We start from the raw sequence: 19,263 nt of genomic DNA, 5'->3' as shown, positions 1-19,263 counted from the left end.
AATATTAGGTTTCAAAAAATCGAAAAAATTGACCGAATTAAACCGTTATTAGTTTGGTTCGATTCAATTCAACTGTTCAGATAGACAACAACAAACCAAACAATTAAGATCAATATAAAATCAAATAGATCGATTCAATTAGTTTTTGATCCAAAACCGAACCAAATCGAACCGATTACATCCCTACTACTTTCTTATGAATGAATTAACAATCCCCTGACTATTCTAAATTTCTAATGTGCAGTGGAAAACAACTTGCGGGTTTCCACGCCCAATTGTTGTACTCAAAACCACACCCCCAATCCCCATTTAATTAGAACAAGAAAAAAAAAAAAAACACAGGCCCCCCCCCCCCCCCCCCCCCCCCCCAATCAAGTAAACGACACAGTAGTTCTCGATCAAATAACAAGAAAACGACGCGTCGTTTGCTCTTCACCTTCACTCTCCCATCAACTGCACCACTTCCCGGTATAATAGAAACCTTTTCCCTCGCCCTCTCATTTCTCAACGTACCAAATCCCAAACCTCACCGGTGCTCCGGCTATGTCGCCGGTAATACCACCAGCTCCGCCGCCGCATTCCTAAATTCGCCACCGACGCAACTGTCTACTCCGGCGTCGTCAAAACCACAATGCCTTCACCGAAGAGCGTAAAGCAGAGGGTGCTTGAGTGCCTCACCAAGCTCTCCGACCGTGATACTCACTCCATCGCCACTGCTGAGCTTGAGTCCATCGCCCTCAGCCTCGACCAAACCACCGTGCCGTCGTTCCTCTCCTCCGTCCTCGCCACCGACTCCTCCGACAAAACCCTCGTCCGCAGGCAATGCGTGCAGCTCCTCGGGTTTCTAGCCGAGACGCACGGCAGCGCTCTCTCTCCCTACCTCTCCAAGATCCTAATCGCCGTCCTCCGCCGCCTCCGTGACCCGGACTCGGCGGTCCGATCCGCATGCGCGGATTCTGTTGCGGCATTGTCGTGTCACGTCAGCGGCAAGCAACCGTTCTTCTCGTCGTTCGCAAAGCCGTTGTCGGAAGCGCTGTTCACGGAGCAGGACGCGAACGCGCAGGCCGGCGCAGCGCTGTGTTTGGCCGCTGCGATCGGCGGAGCTCCGGATCCGGACCCTGCCAGGCTGGCGAAGCTGCTGCCGAGGTTCGAGAAGCTCTTGAAGCGCGACGGATTCAAGGCGAAGCCGGCGCTTCTGGCGCTGATCGGGAGCGTGGTACGCGCCGGCGGTGCGTCGAGCCACGCGGCACTTAGCAACTTAGTTCCTTGCTTAGTAGAGTCGCTTAGTAGCGAGGACTGGGCGGCGAGGAAGACTGCGGCAGAGGCGCTGGCAGTGGTAGCTGTCGTGGAGAGGGACTCCTTGTCGGAATTCAAGGCTGGGTGCATGAAAGTTTTTGAGAATCGACGATTTGATAAGGTTTGTTTCTGAATCATTTGAATTTTTCCTTTAATTGTTTTTATTTTGTTTTATGGTAATTTGAAAATTGATTGAAAGCGTGTGATGCATGCTTTAGGTAAAGTTGGTTCGGGAAGTCATGAATCAGATGTTGGAGGCATGGAAGCATGTTCCCGATCTTTCTGATGAATTTTCGCCACCTCCTCATTCGATAGCTTCTTCCAAAGGTATTTTCTGAATTTTGTCTATCAATTGTTTGCATGATTTTGTGGTTGAGAATCTGAGCTGAATTAATATTAGACGTAGATATCTAGTTGTAAATGTGATAAATTATGATTTAAGACTGTAGAAAGAGTTTGTGGTGGAGGTCAATCTTGGATCATGAATATATTTCATAATTTTGTTGATTAGGATTGTCTAGGTCATTAATTTGCGATCATCTGTCCTTGTGTTATTTCTCTATTCTGTTGGATTGCTTCTTATACCTCTTTTTGGATTTGTGCTTTTGGTTCAGAGAATGCAAGTGATGGGCGCTATCCCCCAGCCACTCAAAATTCATGTAGTCCCGGTTCAGTGATGGTGAATTTGCGGAAGAAATCCATTCCTGGTAGAAGATTCAGTGCACCACATAGTTCTTCTTCTAGCAATGCGAAGAATATTAGTCCTTCAAGTGTTAACAAGAGAGTGAATTCTGTTGTTTCGCGAAGATTAAACTATAAGAGTTGGGATGTTCAAATTGCATTGTCAAATGCTCCCTCTGCAGTCATGGCTGATCAGGGTAATCCTCGGGAGAGGGATGAAACTGCCAAAAAGGATAAAAACAGATTTTTAAAGCCAGAAACAAAGCGAGCTCTATTTAGTAAAATTCCTGATGAAAAGATGCATAAGTTTGGTGTGTCCAAAGCTGGATCTCGTGTTGTTCCTTATCATGAAGAGGGTCAAGACTCAGTTCCTGTAAGTAATGTCACTAAAGATCAACTTAGGAATGACAAAGAGAGTGAAGAGATGTCTTTGATCCGTGATCAATTACATCAAATCGAGCAGCAGCAGTCTAGTCTACTTGATCTTCTGCAGGTTGTTCCTAATACATAACACCAAGTTTCCTCAAACAATCCTTTATCTGTGCTTCTTTAGTTAAATTCCTTCTTGGATGCAAGGCTGGTTATCATTTCAAAACTTCCATTGTATTTTTAAATTTCATCTTTTTCTTTTTAATATCTCTACATTTAGCATGTGCCAATCCTTTAATGAACGAACATCTCCAACATACTGCCCCATATTCTTACAGAAATTCATTGGAAGCTCACAAAATGGAATGCGATCTTTAGAGACTCGTGTTCATGGCCTTGAGTTGGCATTGGATGAGATCTCCTATGATCTGGCTATATCAAGTGGGAGGATGACTGATACCGGAGCTCCTAGTAATACATGTTGTTTGCTACCTGGAGCAGAATTTTGGAGCTCCAAGTTCCGGAGGAAGACACAGGGCCAGTATACATCCTCCCAAATCTCTAGATCTGTCACCACCCCATCACTAGCTTCAAGGCACTATACCACTGAGAGGAATGCAGAAACCAATTTGACAAGCCACAGATTCAGGGCTGATGGAAGCTTCATCACCAATCCACTGGCAGAGGTTCATACAAATTCAAGGGATTTTGCACGGTCAGAGCAAGTTTAAATGACAGGTTTGTTTCCTGATTGCCTCTAGGCAAGTCAAAGTCTCTAGGTGACATTACCCTTTGACGTGGGATTTTGAGATTTATATCCAATGAATGTACAATGTTAACCCTCCATTTTTCTTTATCACCTTGCAGATGTGCTGAACAATCATTACTGCAGGCATGATCTTCTTTTCAATTTCAGTCAGCTTTGATCAAAGATCCCTTGATTGGATAACCGGATTATGATTTAAATTGAAATAGGTGAAACTACATGCGCCATTCAAAATATTCGGTCTAGTCTCATTATTATGGGAGGTGAGGAAGCTGGCTAGACCATACATTTTACATCTTAGTGCAGAATTTAATTTTGCATGTTAGAAAGAGAGTAACAGGAGTGAGTAACGGCTAGATATCATACCACACCATTGAGGTTAAATCTGTGCATGTATAGAGAGGAGAATGACAGGCTTTTATTTTTTTAAAACTTTTCTTGTTGTTGTTGTTGTTGTATGATTGATACCACTTTGCGTTCCAGTCTATGTTAAAGATGGTCACGGACATATCACATATGTGGTCCTGTATTGGGATACCAAACTCATCTATTGTATTGTTCATTCATTTTCTCGGTCCCCTCCTAGATTGCCTTTAAGTCAAGGTTTGGGGCTTGTAAATAGGTAGAAAGGAATGTGGGTTCATTAACACTCTCATGTGCAAGACCCATCCCCTGCGCTTTTGTGTCTGTGGCCTTGGACAGATGTGTAAAGTTAATGAAAAAAGCTCACAAATCACAATGATGTATTGATGTAGATCTTGCCTTGGGATATAAGGAACGATAAAGAGATATTATGGGCTTTAAGCGCTTGACAAGTTCCGTGTCATTCGTTAATATTTCTTGGCATTTCCCACTGGGAAGAATTGCCCAGATTGCGGTGTTATCTTCTCGTATTGTAGCGTGGTTTTTAGTAAGTTACGTATGATGATTTCCTTTGAGATTAAACGATACTATGTTTAGGAATTAGGGATGGCAATACAGGGGTTTTCTACTTGTAATTCTCATTCCCATTTGTATCCCCATTATCCAAAGAAACATTCCTTTCCGTCTCCTTTTTTCGCGGGAAAATATGATTCCAGGGAGTCTACACGGTCATAGTGATTATTTAATTCAATAAAAACTATAAGTTTTAGTATAATTAAGATGAGATACATTTAATATTTTTCAATTATATTATATAATAAAAATAATTTTCAAATTTTCAAATGATAAGTGTGCAATACAATTTTAAAAATAAAAAGTATTGTAAGAAACCATTCCTTTAAATTTCTTGAGATTTTTATTCTCATTACCGCCCTCAGTTCTTCACAAGGTGATTTTTTCCCCCTATCTCCATCTCTATCTTTGGATATTTCTATGGATATTCACGTACTTTTGATTTTGTCTCTATTCCTATCTCCTTTGGATATTTTTTAAGATATCTACGTTTACAGATTTTCGTTGTCATACCTATTATGTTATTGTTAATACTATATCAAAATAAGGGTATACCATAGAAGATTTTTCTCCCATATTTTCTTCTCATTCTTAGGTAGCATTTATTTTCAGAAATTAAGATTGCGATTTAGTATTATATTTGGGGATTAGAAAATATAAAATTTCAGTTTTAGAATACAAAATTTTAATTTATTCAGTACTTTTAAAAAGTGAAAACACGAGAGATTAGAGTTTTTAAAGACAGAGATTGAAATATTAATAATATTTTTTGTCAAAAATACCTTAATTTAACTTTTTAAATTTTAAATTTATCTTTCAATTTTTATATTTATTTTAAATTAAATTAAATATAATACTAAAACATAACTCAATCAAATATATTTTATATCGAACACAATACAAAAACTTAATTTAGTCTTTATCTCTCAATTTTTATTTTTTAATTTGGGCTTTTAATTTAGTTTTTCCTCCAAACACAGCCTTTAAGCCTTATATGGTGCAGCCAAGGCTTGGTACTAGCGGCAGGATCTGCTGCCTCGCAAGTAGCTGCACCTGGGTTCATGTCCCATGAGAGGAAAAATGAACTCTTAAATGAACTCATGTAGTGTGTGTGAGTGTGTTGTGTGGGTGTGTAATACATGAGTAATGCCTAGGATTAGGGGTTGTCTAATCCATCTGACCAAAAAAAAAAAAAAAAAGCCTTATATGATAAAAAATTATACATTACAAGATGAATAAAAAAATTAAGTTAATTTCCTTATAATGTATTTACACTAAGGAGAGTACTTTGCTATCCAACGGGAGGTTCCTTAAGAAAATCTAAAGCAAATGACCTATTGTAAAAATGAAAGTAGAACTAAAAATTACATAATGTAAGGATAAATAAAAGAAAAATATTATAGATTGCTGTGTTGATTTTTTTCCCTACTTTTTGCAATAATTGAAATTTTATTAAACCGTTAACGTCAAAATAAATAAAAATGTTTTGGTAACATATACTTTTAGGACACTTATTAGATTACTAATTTTTTTTTAAAGAAATTATTTAAGTTTTAATATGTTTATTGTGTATTTATTAGAATAAAAAATTTAAAACTTCTATTAATAATAATCTTAATATATATGCTAAAAATATATGTTAATTAAACCATAAATAAAGACGTTATGGTGTTTTGTAAACAGAACATGATATTTAGTGAGGTTTAGGTAGTTGAGATTAGAGGTGTTTAAAATCGATCTGGATCGAACTAAACTGACCAATCGAACCAAAAAAATTGAAAACCAAAAAAAAAAAAACATGTTTTGCTATTTTTTGTAGTTCGGTTCAGTTTTCAGTTTTTTATTTTCGAGCTCTATCGTGTATCATATCTACAAAGAGACCGTTTACATGTAGATCTCGTTTGACCACCTCGTGGATAGTCTTCCTAGGTCTTTCTCTGTCTTTCACCCTTTATCTATTTTCCATCTCATCCACCCTTGTGATTGGGTTCTCTGTCGATATTCTTCTCACATGTCCAAACCATCTGAGATACGATTTTACCATCTTTTTCATAATAGGTGCTATTTCAACTCTCTCTTATATCTTCGTTCCTTATTCTTTCCAATCGCGTATGACCACTCATCCATCTCAACATTTTCATCTCTGCCACACTTAACTTATGTTCGTGCTCCCCTTTGGCCGCCCAACACTCTGTACCATAAAGTATAGCCGATCTGATAGCAGTGCGATAGAATTTACCTTTAAGTTTTAAAGGCACTTTTTTGTCACATATGAAACCAGATACACTCCGCCATTTCAACCAACCTACTTGGATCCTATGATTTACATCTTGTTCAATCTCTCTATTATCCTGTATGATGCACCCAAGATATTTAAAACTTTTAACTTTTGGTAAGATATTTTCTCCAATCTTCACCTCTATATCAGGGTTTTTCCTTCGGTGGCTGATGCAAGGGTTATCGTCGGTAGAGAAATTTTCAAGAATTCTCGTTGCAATTATAGTTCTCAACCAACAATGAATCCTCAAATCAAATTTAGATTGGTTGTCACAAGTAACAAACCCCAAATAAGAATTAACCGAAGTATTTAGACTCTGGGTTGTCTCACGAGAAATTGGCAAAATTGTGCATTAATATTGGTTAATATTCCGTGGTTAAGAGGCATGTTCAAGCAATCTTAAAGTGCAAGTAACTAAACTAACTACAACAAGAACTAAGCAATTGGAATTTTGGGCTTCAAATGTGAATAATAAAAAGAACTCTTGGCTAGGCATGAGAATTGGGGTCACCATCCTTGTCTAACAACTATATCTTGACAATTATGAGGAACCAAGCTCATTAAGTCTACCTCCCAAAAAGCTTTAAGTACGTAATATCTACTCCTAAGCTTGAAGTACGTTAAATGACTTGTTCAATCTCAACTCATAAGTCCCAACCCAACTACCAATTAGCTTAGTAGTAGATTGGTGTTAATGGGTATCAAGTTGACCATTAAGGTTCTCAAATTACCGAATCCATTAGACCCAATGACTCAAGTTTATCCAATTTCCTTAGCCTATGCCAAGAGTAAAGAAAACTACTCCATAATCAAAGAGAATATTTCATCAAACACATAGTATGCACTAATACAAGACATATTCAAATTGTAAATCAATTGGAAATTATAAGTACCCACTAACAATGATCAATGAGAGACAACTCAAACAACACTATTAATCATGGAGAACATCAATGCATCAATAAAAACTCAAGATCCATAACTTCATGAAAATGGGTAGAAACTAGAACAATAAGAGAATTCAAATTCAACAATAGATCCAACAAAAGTAAAACCAGAGAATTCAAATTAAGTAATCCAAATTCAAATCAACAAGATCCAATTCAACAATTCAATAAGGGAAGATCAAATCAAACTAGATCTAGAGGGAGGAAGGGTTTCTCTCTCTCTAGAATACCAAAACCCTCAAACTATGTGCTAAGTGTGTAATGAATGATCTCCCCTTTTCCCCTACAATTCCTGGGTCTTTTCCATGCAGAATCAGCTTGGAATTGGGCCTCTAGCTCTCCAGAAATCACCAGTCACGATTTCATTAAAGAGGTCACGTGCTGAGCGTCGCGTACGCGCAAGGTGCGCGTGCACGTCTATGGAGTTCTTGCTCAGCCACGCATATGCGTCACTTTGTTCGCGTGCCAATCCCAGCAGTTTGAATCCACGCGTGCGTGTAAAACACACGTGCGCATCGACGTCAATACTTCAAAACTTCATTTTCCATGTCTCCTTCCACTTGTGCATGCTTTTCTTCCATCTTCTAAGCCATTTCTACCCTATAAACTCTGAAATCACTTAACAAACGCATCACGGCATCGAATGGCAATAGAGGAGAATCAAAGTATAGCAATTTTAGAATCAAATAAGCATGTTTTCAACCATGAACCAAAATTAGGAAGGAAACACAAAACCATGTATTTTATATGAATAAGTGTGGAAAATATCGATAAACCCCCCAAATTCTACACAAGATAAACCACAAAATTGGGGTTTATCAAACCTCCCTACACTTAAACCAAGCATGTCCTCATGCTTAAGACAAAAAGACCAAAGATCATAGGAGAATGGGGTTTTATGAAATGCAATTTCCTACATGAATGCAACTAATGCGAATGGTTCTACCTACTTGGTCAATGGTGAATCAACTCCCAAGAACATATATGAATGAGTAGGGCTAAGGTACTATAGCAACCCATGAACTTTACCAATTCAAACATTAAAGTAAAGTGCACATAACTTGCAAGAGAAAAGTGATGAACGGATAATTTATACGCTTTTTGGCATTATTTTTAGATAGTTTTTAGTAAGATCTAGCTACTTTTTAGTATATTTTTATTAGTTTTATTGCAAAAATCATATTTCTGGACTTTACTATGAGTTTGTGTATTTTTCTGTGATTTCAGGTATTTTCTGGCTGAAATTGAGGGACCTGAGCAAAAATCTGATTCAGAGGCTGAAAAAGGACTGCTGATGCTGTTGGATTCTGACCTCCCTGCACTCGAAATGAATTTTTTGGAGCTACAGAAACCCAAATGGCGCGTGACAAACCCCAATTTGACGGTTTGTTTTGTATTGAATTTAGAGCATCTTGATAGCCTTTTGTCACATTTAGCCTGGGAATTAGCATGATTTTGTTATCTCTCCCTTATTTGTGCTTAAGTGTAAAAACATGCTTTTTAAGCCTTATTTTGATAAATTCTATTTCCTCTTTGATTCCATAAGATGCCTTGATATGTTTGTTAGTAATCTCAGGATGAAATAGGCTAGGCATGGATCAAAGGAAGTAAGGAAGGAAGCATACAAGTGGAGAGAAGCATAAAAAGTCAAAGAAGCAAGTCAGCCATGCACGCGCACGCGCACAAGGCGCTCGCGCGCACATTGCGAAACAGGCCAAGGACGCGCACGCGTACCGTGCGCGCACGCGCCGATGACGGCACATGACCTCACTAATTCAACACGTGCCTGGCGATTTGAGAGGGTTTCTGAACCCATTATTGGCGCCAATTGCTAAGGAAAAGGAATAAAAGGATGAAGGATTAAGGGGAAGGCATCATGAATCATCACTTAGTCATTAGTGGAACATTAGGATTAGTTTAGAGTTAGTTTCTAGAGAGAGAAGCTCTCTCTTCTCTCTAGAATTAGGATTAGGTTTAGTTCTTAGATCTAGGTTTTAATATTTGATTTCTTCTACTTCTACATCTCAATTCCTTATAGTTGCATTGATTCTTCTTCCATTCTTTTGTTATAATCTCTCTTATGTGTTCTTGTATTTTGTTATAGATCTAATATTGTTCCTTTTTACTCTCTTCCAATTCAATAAAGGTAATTCATAATAAAAGTGTTTCTTTTGATTGTTATTGTTAATTTCTTCTAATAATTGTTGTTAGATTTCATTCTTGTTGTTGATTTACTATGCTTTCCTTTTGTGCCTTCCAAGTGTTTGATGAAATGCTTGTTTGGATTTTAGTGTAGGTTTTGTTTCCCTTGGCCTAGGTAGAGTAATTAGTGACTCTTGAGTTATCTAATTCCTTTGTTGATTGATAATTAGAAGTTGCTAATTGATTGGATGCCTCTAAAGCTAGTCATTCCTTTGGGAGTTGATTAGGACTTGAGAAATCAAATTGATTCATCCACTTGACTTTCCTCCATGGTTAGAGGTTAACCAAGTGGGAGCAATACACAATTCTCATCACAATTGAGAAGGATAACTAGGATAGGAATTCTAGTTCTCATATCTTGCCAAGAGTTTTATAGTTGTTAGTTTACTTTCTTGCCATTTATCTTTCATGCTTCATATCAAAACCCCAAAATAACTCACAACCAATAACAAGACACTTCATTGTAATTCCTAGGGAGAATGACCCGAGGTCCAATACTTCGGTTTATAGATTTTAGGGGTTTGTTTTAGTGACAAACAACTTTTTGTATGAAAGGATTAGTGATTGGTTTAGAAACTATACTTGCAACGAGAATTCATTTGTGAAATTCTAAACCGTCAAAAATCCAATCGTCAAAATGGCGCCGTTGCCGGGGAGTTGCAATGGTGTTATGTTATTGGTTATTGTACATATGTGAATAGTGTAAATAGTTTATCTTTTGCTTATTTTCTAGATTTTGTTAGTTTTATTTTTGCTTTTCCATAATGAATTCTCACTTTGGCTTTGAGTTTGGTTCTAATTGTGTTGTAGGTGATGAGAGCTTCAATGAGGAAGTGTATCAAGGATGGGACAATCAAAGGTGGAAGGAGCCATATGCTTATGATCAACCCTCATGGCAACAACCTCCCCCAATACACTGTGAAGAAGAGCCATTCTATGATGCACACCAATCCAATGGCTATGGTGGATCACCTTGTGACTTTCAAGAACCACCACCATATGCCTATGAATCATATCCTCAACATGAACCTCAACCATTCTCACAAGCCTTTCCATACCAAGCATCTTCCTATGATCCATATCCATCATATAACCAGTCATCCATACCATATTTTTATGACTATTATGAGCAAAAACCCTTAGAACCACCACAACCCTATCAAGATTACTACCAAGAACTACCTCAATACACACAACCTCCACAACCTTACCAAGAAGAACCACCTTCCTATTATGAACCCTCTCTCCAAAATGATGAACCTTCCTACCCACCACAAGCCCCAATTGACGATTCTCTCACTTTGTTACTTCAAGGGCAAGAAGCTATGAAGCGGGATACATTTGAGTTTGTGACCAATTTGACCAAGGTGGTGCATACTTTAGCCCACCAATGTTTGAAGACTCAAGGTAATTCCGTGACCACATGTGAAAAGTCAAAAGAAGAGCAAAGTATGAAGGAGAAATTGGAAAATTCGGTGGAAAAAGAGGAATCAAATTTTGTGTTAGAACAATTGGAGGAGCCTATGATCAATGAAGAAATGGAAGAAGTGGTTGAAGATTTAGGAGATGTTGAAAGTCCATGGGAATGTAGCATCATGGAGCACTCCTCCAAGAAGCTTGAAATTTATGTTGAAGAGGGTGCGCAACCTCCAAGGCATATCATCGTTGGAGACTTGGAAGAGGCTTATCAAAAGATGGATTCAATCATGGATGAATTTCTCTCTATAATGGAATCCTCTCCCATTGGACATGAAGATGAAATTATAGAAGAGTGTGCACAACCTCCCAAGGAAAGCGAAAATGGCATGGTGTATATCGAAATTAAAGAATATGAAGAGGTTGATCAAGAGATGAACTCATTCATCAATGAATTTCTATCCAAAATTGAATCACCTCTCATTAGACAAGATGAAGTTCTTGAAGACAACACCAAGCCAAGTAGAAAAAGGGAAAAGGTTGAAATTGAAGAAGCTTGTGAAGAGGTGGAAATACACAAAGAAGAGCACAAGGAAGTGGACTTTGCATTGTCTAAGTGTGGGGAAGCCCCTCTTCCCAAGTTACCATCCAATATAGCATTTAAGTGGGTAAAATCTCTATCTCTAAGCTTTAATTTCTCACTTGAATATGGTTTGATTGAAAATGATGGTCAACTTAGAACTCTTTGTGGAATTACAAGTAAAAAGGAATTGTGTAGTGGTTGGAAAGTTAGTGATAAGCTCATCAAGGTCAAGGCCTCAAGGTATAGGGATGATGTTGGGACAAGAATCACTTTGTATGGGTCTAGAAGGAAGCGGTGGTGGAATAAAGAGAATTCCATGTGTCAATCACCCTTATGTCAACCACCCGGAAAGAACAAGTATGATGATCGAACTGAAGACGGGTGTGAAGATAAAATATGGGATCCCGGTTCGCTACGTGAAGACCAAATATGGGAACTCATATCTTGGGTAGGACCTTGCCCAAGCTTGATGAAGACGGGTGGAAATTCTGTCAACCAATTGAGGAGCAAAGACCCTTGGAGATTCAAGGATGAGTACAAACATAAGCCACCATGACAATAAGCATCTCAACATGTCCAACTTAAGGACTTAAACTAAAAGTGCTAGGTGGGAGGCACCCCACCATGGTAAACTCTTTCCACTCTCTTTAAATTTGCTCAATAAGTGATTTGAGTTACCATCGTAGGTAGATGTTTCATACAAATTTGTTTGTACAATTTAATTGTTAGCTTAGTCACATATATGTTGTGTTTAGTAGTAGATGAATAATATCAATTTGCATTTTTTGTGAATTGTATGATGGTTGATTGAATAAAGAGTTGTGAACAGTATGGGGAGCAAAATTCTTACTGAAAAAAAAAGAAGGGGGTTGGACGCGCGCGCACCATGTACGCGCACGCGTCCCTGTGTGGACGCACCATGAGCCACACACCCGAGAGTTGGGCCTCCCTTGGGCAAACATTATGCCTTGAGCCCGACACAATACACGCGGACGCGCACAACGTGCGTGCGCGCCATCTTTAAGCACATCGACGTTCGCGCGGACGCGCACTTGCCGCGTGCGCGCCATCTTGTCATAAATCATCAACTTACGCGGACGCGTGTTTGCCGCGCGCGCGCCCTTGCATGCTGCCACCAAACCAAGCCATGGACCCGAGAGTTAGGCGTGCCTCAAGCCCATTCTAAGCCTCAGGCCCAAACTCATGTACGCGTGCGCGCACGATACACGCACGCGCCCTTACCTATTCTGCCATCCCACGCTAGAGCGCACTGCACGCTCACGCGTGGATCTCCAAATTTTCTCACTGCGTGCGGACGCGTACATGCCGCGTGCGCGCAGATCTGGTGGCGCGACTCCCAGGCCATTCTCCAGAGAGTTAGGCCTGAGTTGGGCCAACTCTAAGCCCCTAGCCCAACTCCATGCACGCGTGCGCGCACTGTACGCGCACGCGTTCCTTCCCATTTTGCTCATCCACGCTTAAGCGCGCTGTACGCGCACGCGTAGATCCCAATTTTCCTCAAGGGACGCGGACGCGCAAGGTGCGAGTGCGCGCCGATTCAAAAATAGGGATAACCCTAACGCGCGACGCACGCTGCGCAGTCGCGCACCCTCCTTCCCCAACCTCCAATTTTCTTCTCCCTCTTCTCTTCCCCCATAACCACCTCTGCTACGCCGTCGTCCACCACCGCGGCCGCCATTGCTCACCATCAACCCTCTTTCTCTCCTCCATACACTTCCCTCTCTCTCTCAGCCACTCATTCTCTCTTCCTCCTTGACGATTGGATTTTTGACGGTTTAGAATTTCACAAATGAAATCTCGTCGGAGTATAGTCTCTAAACCAACAATAATCCTTTCATGCAAAAATTTGTTTGTCACAAGTACAAACCCCTAAAATCTATAAACCGAAGTATTTAAACCTCGGGTCGTTCTCCCTAGGATTTACAATAAAGTGTGTTGTTATTGGTTGTGAGTTATTTTGGGGTTTTTGAGATTATAGACAAGAATTATAAAATGGCAAAGGAAATAAACTAACAACTAACGAAGCTCTTGGCAAGATATGAGAACTAGAAGTCCTATCCTAGTTATCCTCTACAATTGTGATAACAAATTGTCCATTGCTCCCACTTAGTTAACCTCTAACTATGGAGGAAAGTCAAGTGGATGAATCAATTTGATTCCTCAAGTCCTAATCAACTCCTAAAGGAAAGACTAGCTTTAGAGGCATTCAAATCAATTAGCAACTTCTAATTATCAACCAACAAAAGAATTAGATAACTCAAGAGTCACTAATTACTCTACCAAGGCCAAGAGGAACAAAACCTACACTAAAATCCAACCAAGCATTTCATCAAACACTTGGAAGGCACAAAAGAAAAGCAAAGCAAATTGACAACAAGAAGAGAATCTAACAACAATTATTGAAAGAAATTAACAACAACAATCAAAAGAAACACAATTATTATGAATTACCTTGAATTGAATTGAAAGAAAGTAGAAGGAACAATACTAGATCTACAACAAAATATAAGAACAACATAAAAGAGATTACACCAAAAGAATAGGAGAAGGATGATTGTAACTACAAGGAATTGAGAAGATAGAAGTAGAAGAAGATGAATCTAAATCTAAATCTAAGAACTAAACCTAATCCTAATCCTAATTCTAGAGAGAAGTGAGAGCTTCTCTCTCTAGAAACTAACTCTAACTACTAAACTAAACTAATGGTAACTAACATGTAAAAGTATGAGAGTGTGTTGATTCCCCTTCAATCCTTGGCTTAAATAGCAACAGGAATGAGTTGGATTGGGCCCACAAGGCTTCTAAAATCGCTGGCCACATGTTGCTTTAAGTGAACTAGGTGGCAGCAACGGCGCGTGCGCGTACTTTGCGCGTGCGCGCCACCATACGTATAGCAACTATGGCAAATCTTATATCGTTTCGAAGCCCCAGATGTTAGCTTTCTAACCCAACTGGAACCGCATCATTTGGACCTCTGTAGCTCAAGTTATGGTCATTTAAGTGCGAAGAGGTCGGCTTGACAGCTTTCCGGTTCTTTCATTTCTTCATGAGTTCTCCAACTTTTCATGCTTCTTTCTTCATTTCCTTGATCCAATCTTTGCCTCCTAAACCTTAAATCACTTAACAAACATATCAAGGCATCTAATGGAATCAAGGAGAATTAGATTTAGCTACTTTAAGACCTAAAAAAGCATGTTTTCACTCTTAAGCACAATTAAAGGAGAAGTTATAAAACCATGCTATTTCAATGGATAAATGTGGGTAAAAGGTTATAAAATCCCCTAAAATCAATACAAGATAAACCATCAAAACGGGGTTTGTCACTCCTTCCGGCCAAACCTCCACCGCGCCACCATCTCCGCCGCGGTCCCACCACCACCGCCGGCAACTCTATTCCTCTACCCACTCGACGTCCTCCCCCCTCTCATCTGCTCTCTGCCCCCGTCCCTCCCCTTCACAGCGCCGGCAGCCACCACCGCCGCTCCTTTTCGGCCACTCCCTGCCACCGTCAACGGCGGCGCAGCTCCTGGCCCTACTCCCCAATTTCCTTTCCATTCCTAGTTCCCTTCTGCTCCCAGGTTCCTGCTCCAATTCTGTATTTTTTTCTGCTTTTTCTTTTATTGTTCATTTATGTTAGTTACTGTAATTGCATGTTAGTTAGTTAGAATTAAGATTTTGTATGTTAGGTTAGATAGATATATTTGCGGTTAGGTAGCTAGGGCTGGATAGAGGATTCTAGGCCTGATAATTGCTCCGTATATGCTTATTTGCTGTTTGCTTCCTTAGGTACTGTATGTTGGTTTGGGTTGTTGTTTCATGCAAAATGTGTTGCCAAATAAGATCTGACTGCTGTTATGCTTGTTTGGTATTGTTTTCTATGCTTATTGTGCTAATCTGCTATCCGAAAACGTCCAATTTTAAGCCGGAATGCTGCCCGATTTTCAAGGAAATTAGTTTCCTTTTGGTCTTTAATTCAATTTTGGGCAGATTTCCGTTTCTTTTTGACTTCCCGGATTTGCATCATTCACTGTGAACATGAACCATAACTTTTCTTTTCATTGCGCATAAATATCATCACATTACTAATCTACTTTTCTAACTTACTAATTTCTTTAACCATCTAACCTCCACTCACCTTTAACCATCTTTGACAATTCTTTCAATTATATGATGATACTATTGCCTTTTGAATATGAGTTGTTGACCTTAATGGAGTTTGCATTTTTTTGGTTTACTTGTTCACTTTTGCATATTCATTGCAACATCATGATGGTTCTTTGTTCATTGTATCCTGAACATGCCTTCTTTGTTACATGCTAAATGTTTTATATATTCAATCATATTTTTCAGGATGTCGGATAAAGGCAAAGCCATAGCCACTGCCTCTAAGAAGAGAAAACACTCTACCCCCTCCATTCCTTCCATCTACAAACATTATGCTAAGAATCCATTAAGTGAGGAAGAAAAAGAGAATCAGCAGTTGCCTTCTACCAACCCCGACAAATTCCCCAACCTCTACTGTGAGCTTCGGTTTTCTAGATATCGGACAATTAAGCTAAATACTGAGAAGAAGTTGTCCCTACCTAATGATGTGAGACGGTCCATTACCGGTCGGATCCTTGACTTAGGTATTGACTTTGTTGACCGAGAGTTGGGTGATATCAATATATCGTGGGTGAAGGAATTCTACTGCAACTTCTTCCGTCCGACATTGGATTCGGTTCAGGTGCGGGGTAGGGAGATCATGATCACTGAGGCCGCCATTGGGGAGGCATTACAGTGTCGGCATATTCCGGATGACATGTGTGCCCATCAGCAGGCTGAGATAGCCATCCACACCATGACTTTTGACTATGAGGCGCTTAGGCGCGTGATTGGGATACCGGATGCTTCATGGGTTATGGATGCGGGCAACACCAAGCCCAAGGGGATGTTGTTCACCCATTTGACTAGGGAGGCTAGGACTTGGCAGATGATCTTCGCCCACTACGTCCTGCCTACCACCCACTTTTCTGAGATCCCCATGGAGATGCTCCTGCTGATTGGTTGCGTCATGGAGGGGAAGGATGTCTCCTTCCCTAGACTTATTAAACAGTGCATGTGGCGGGCGCATATTCGTGGCCTACTCCCATTTCCTACCTTGGTCACGAGTATGGCGGCCCTAGCTGAGGTCCCAAGGTTGGACGATGATGTGCGACCACCACCCCCTGATGCTGATGACAGGGAGGTTACTATCCCCTGGGGTGGTTGGGTGCACGAGAGGCCACCTGCTAGACGCCGCTCTCGGGCTAGAGCTGTCGTTGGGACGCCTTCACCATCAGCCCCTACAGCTGCCCCATCATCCTCTACAGCTGCAGCTCCTTCATCATCTACAGATCCTCCAGCAGCACCTGAGCCTACCTATCTCCTGGTCCAGCGTCTATTCCGATTCCTAGAGCGCGAGAGACGCCATGTCAGACGCCGATTAGATCGGATGGACCAGGCCCTTATTTCTTTGGGCGCTGAGCTACCTCCGCTTCCCGACTCTCCGGCCTCCGATGAGCAGGATCATCAGGAGGAGGATGCGGAGGCACCGGTTCAGCAGGATGCCCCTAGCACTACAGAGCACCCACAGACTCAGGAGGCGCCGGTCCCACAGCCACAGTCAGAGCCAGCGCCTATCGTTGTACCTCCCACTGATCCTCCGGTTTAGCATCGAGGATGATGCTTGGTTTTAAGTGTGGGGAGGGCACCGGTAGCATTATTTGGGAACCGGTGAACTTTTCGGCCTAGCTATCTTATTTTGCACATCTTTGTATATATTTTGATGCATTTCTAGTTTGCTTTGGATACTTTTATTGCTTATTTTGGATTTTAGATATTTTGATGCTTTTGGATATTTTAGATGTTTTGGATGATAGATTCCGTACTTTTAGTTGGATTTTTCTTTATACATTCTTGTTTATCTTTGTTATTAGTTTGTGGTTGTGATTAGAAATCATATTTTGAATTGCAAATATTTAGTCACCCTTTTTGCATAAGAAATTGGCTTTAAGTGAAAAAGGAAAGGGTGAACTAAGAAAATTTTGAATTTTTCAATCACAACAATGCTTAGTCAAACATTGAGATTTTTTCAAGAAGCTTAAATAGAGGGCATTGACCCAATTGATTGAAAGAAAATTTTTGGTGAAACTTGCTTGAATTTCATACTTTGTGAAGCATGTATTGAATTGAGAACACAAGCTTGTGAGACTTGAGCCTATTGATGTGGTTATATTTTATAACCACTTATTTTCCATTCTTGTGTGAAATTGCTCTCTTTCTATGATTGTGATCCTTGATTTGCTTGATTCTATATGTCCACTTATTTCTTGTATTTATACATTTATATGATTGAGGCCATTATTTCATTAGCCCACTTACCCAAATAGCCAACCTTTTACTCCCCATTGTAGCCAATTTTGAGCCTATGCTTAACCAACTTATTCTCATTTTAGCACATTACAAGCCCAAGGCGGAAAACCAATGAAAAGTCCTTGTTTGGATATCTTTGATTAGCCTAGGCTAGTGAGAGTGTTTATTATTCAAGTTGGTGAGGCTTGGGAACATTGGATGGGATAAAAGGGGTAGTACACTTTCATGTTTAGGAATTGGGTACATATTCATGTATTCATGTATTGATTAAATGTATAGACCTTATGCATTGATGTTCTTGTACATAGTTTGAAAAGAAAAAAAAAGAAAAAAATGATGAAAAGAAAAGGAAATAAAAGTGAAAGAAATAAAAAAAAGAGAAAAGAAAAAAATATTGTATATAGAAAAAAAAGAAAGAAAATAATAAAAAGGGGACAAAATGCCCCAAAGTGAAGTCAATAAAAAGGAATCAATGCATAGGTGTTGTGAATCAAATAGGAAATGCATGAATATGTGAGAAAAAGTGAAGATTGGGTAGTTAGAATAGTTTGAACTTGTATAGGTCATTATATAGTTAGGTGGGGAAGTCTATGCTAATCAAAGATTCAAATCCTAGTCCACTTAACCATAAATGATCCTACCTTGACCCTAACCCCATTACAACCTAAATGAAAGACCTCATGATGAATGTATGCATGCATTGAATAAGTGTTGATTGTTAGAAGAAAATCAAATTTTGGAAAACATGATTAGAAGAGAATTGAGTGAATAACCCTTAAACACTTGAGTGAATAGAGCGGATATACATCCGGTGAGGGTTCAAAAGTTCAATTACATGTATTCACCCATATTATCTATATTCTTGCAAGTTTGGAATCTTTTTGACAATTCAATACAATTGTGGTTTGAATCTAATTCTTATTGCCTAGCTCTTGCGCTTACACACATCTCTTGGGAATTGACTTGTTTGAACTAAGCATTTCCATTTGCTTAGATAATTGCATTTAGATAGGATTCATGTAGTTTAGTTGCATTCAATGTCATAACCCTTAGTTCCTTCTTATTTTAGCATGAGGACATGCTAAGGTTTAAGTGTGGGGAGGTTGACAAACCCCAATTTGACGGTTTGTTTTGTATTGAATTTAGAGCATCTTGATAGCCTTTTGTCACATTTAGCCTAGGAATTAGCATGATTTTGTTATCTCTCCCTTATTTGTGCTTAAGTGTAAAAACATGCTTTTTAAGCCTTATTTTGATAAATTCTATTTCCTCTTTGATTCCATAAGATGCCTTGATATGTTTGTTAGTAATCTCAGGATGAAATAGGCTAGGCATGGATCAAAGGAAGTAAGGAAGGAAGCATACAAGTGGAGAG

General features: G+C 39.6%; 1 protein-coding gene across 1 annotated transcript; it reads left to right on the top strand.

The window, feature by feature from the left end:
* The first annotated feature begins 496 nt into the window (after window positions 1-496).
* LOC130984279 (TORTIFOLIA1-like protein 3) lies at window positions 497-3,678 on the top strand. The gene is made up of 5 exons (XM_057907583.1): window positions 497-1,417; window positions 1,515-1,623; window positions 1,911-2,470; window positions 2,685-3,084; window positions 3,214-3,678. Exons 1-4 carry the CDS (start codon window positions 632-634, stop codon window positions 3,075-3,077), a joined length of 1,848 nt encoding a protein of 615 aa, XP_057763566.1. The 5' UTR covers window positions 497-631; the 3' UTR covers window positions 3,078-3,084; window positions 3,214-3,678.
* Window positions 3,679-19,263: the final 15,585 nt, after the last annotated feature.

Source organism: Arachis stenosperma, chromosome 1 (assembly GCF_014773155.1).
Source record: "Arachis stenosperma cultivar V10309 chromosome 1, arast.V10309.gnm1.PFL2, whole genome shotgun sequence".
NCBI lineage: Eukaryota > Viridiplantae > Streptophyta > Magnoliopsida > Fabales > Fabaceae > Arachis > Arachis stenosperma.
This window is presented reverse-complemented; position numbering and strand designations above follow the sequence as displayed.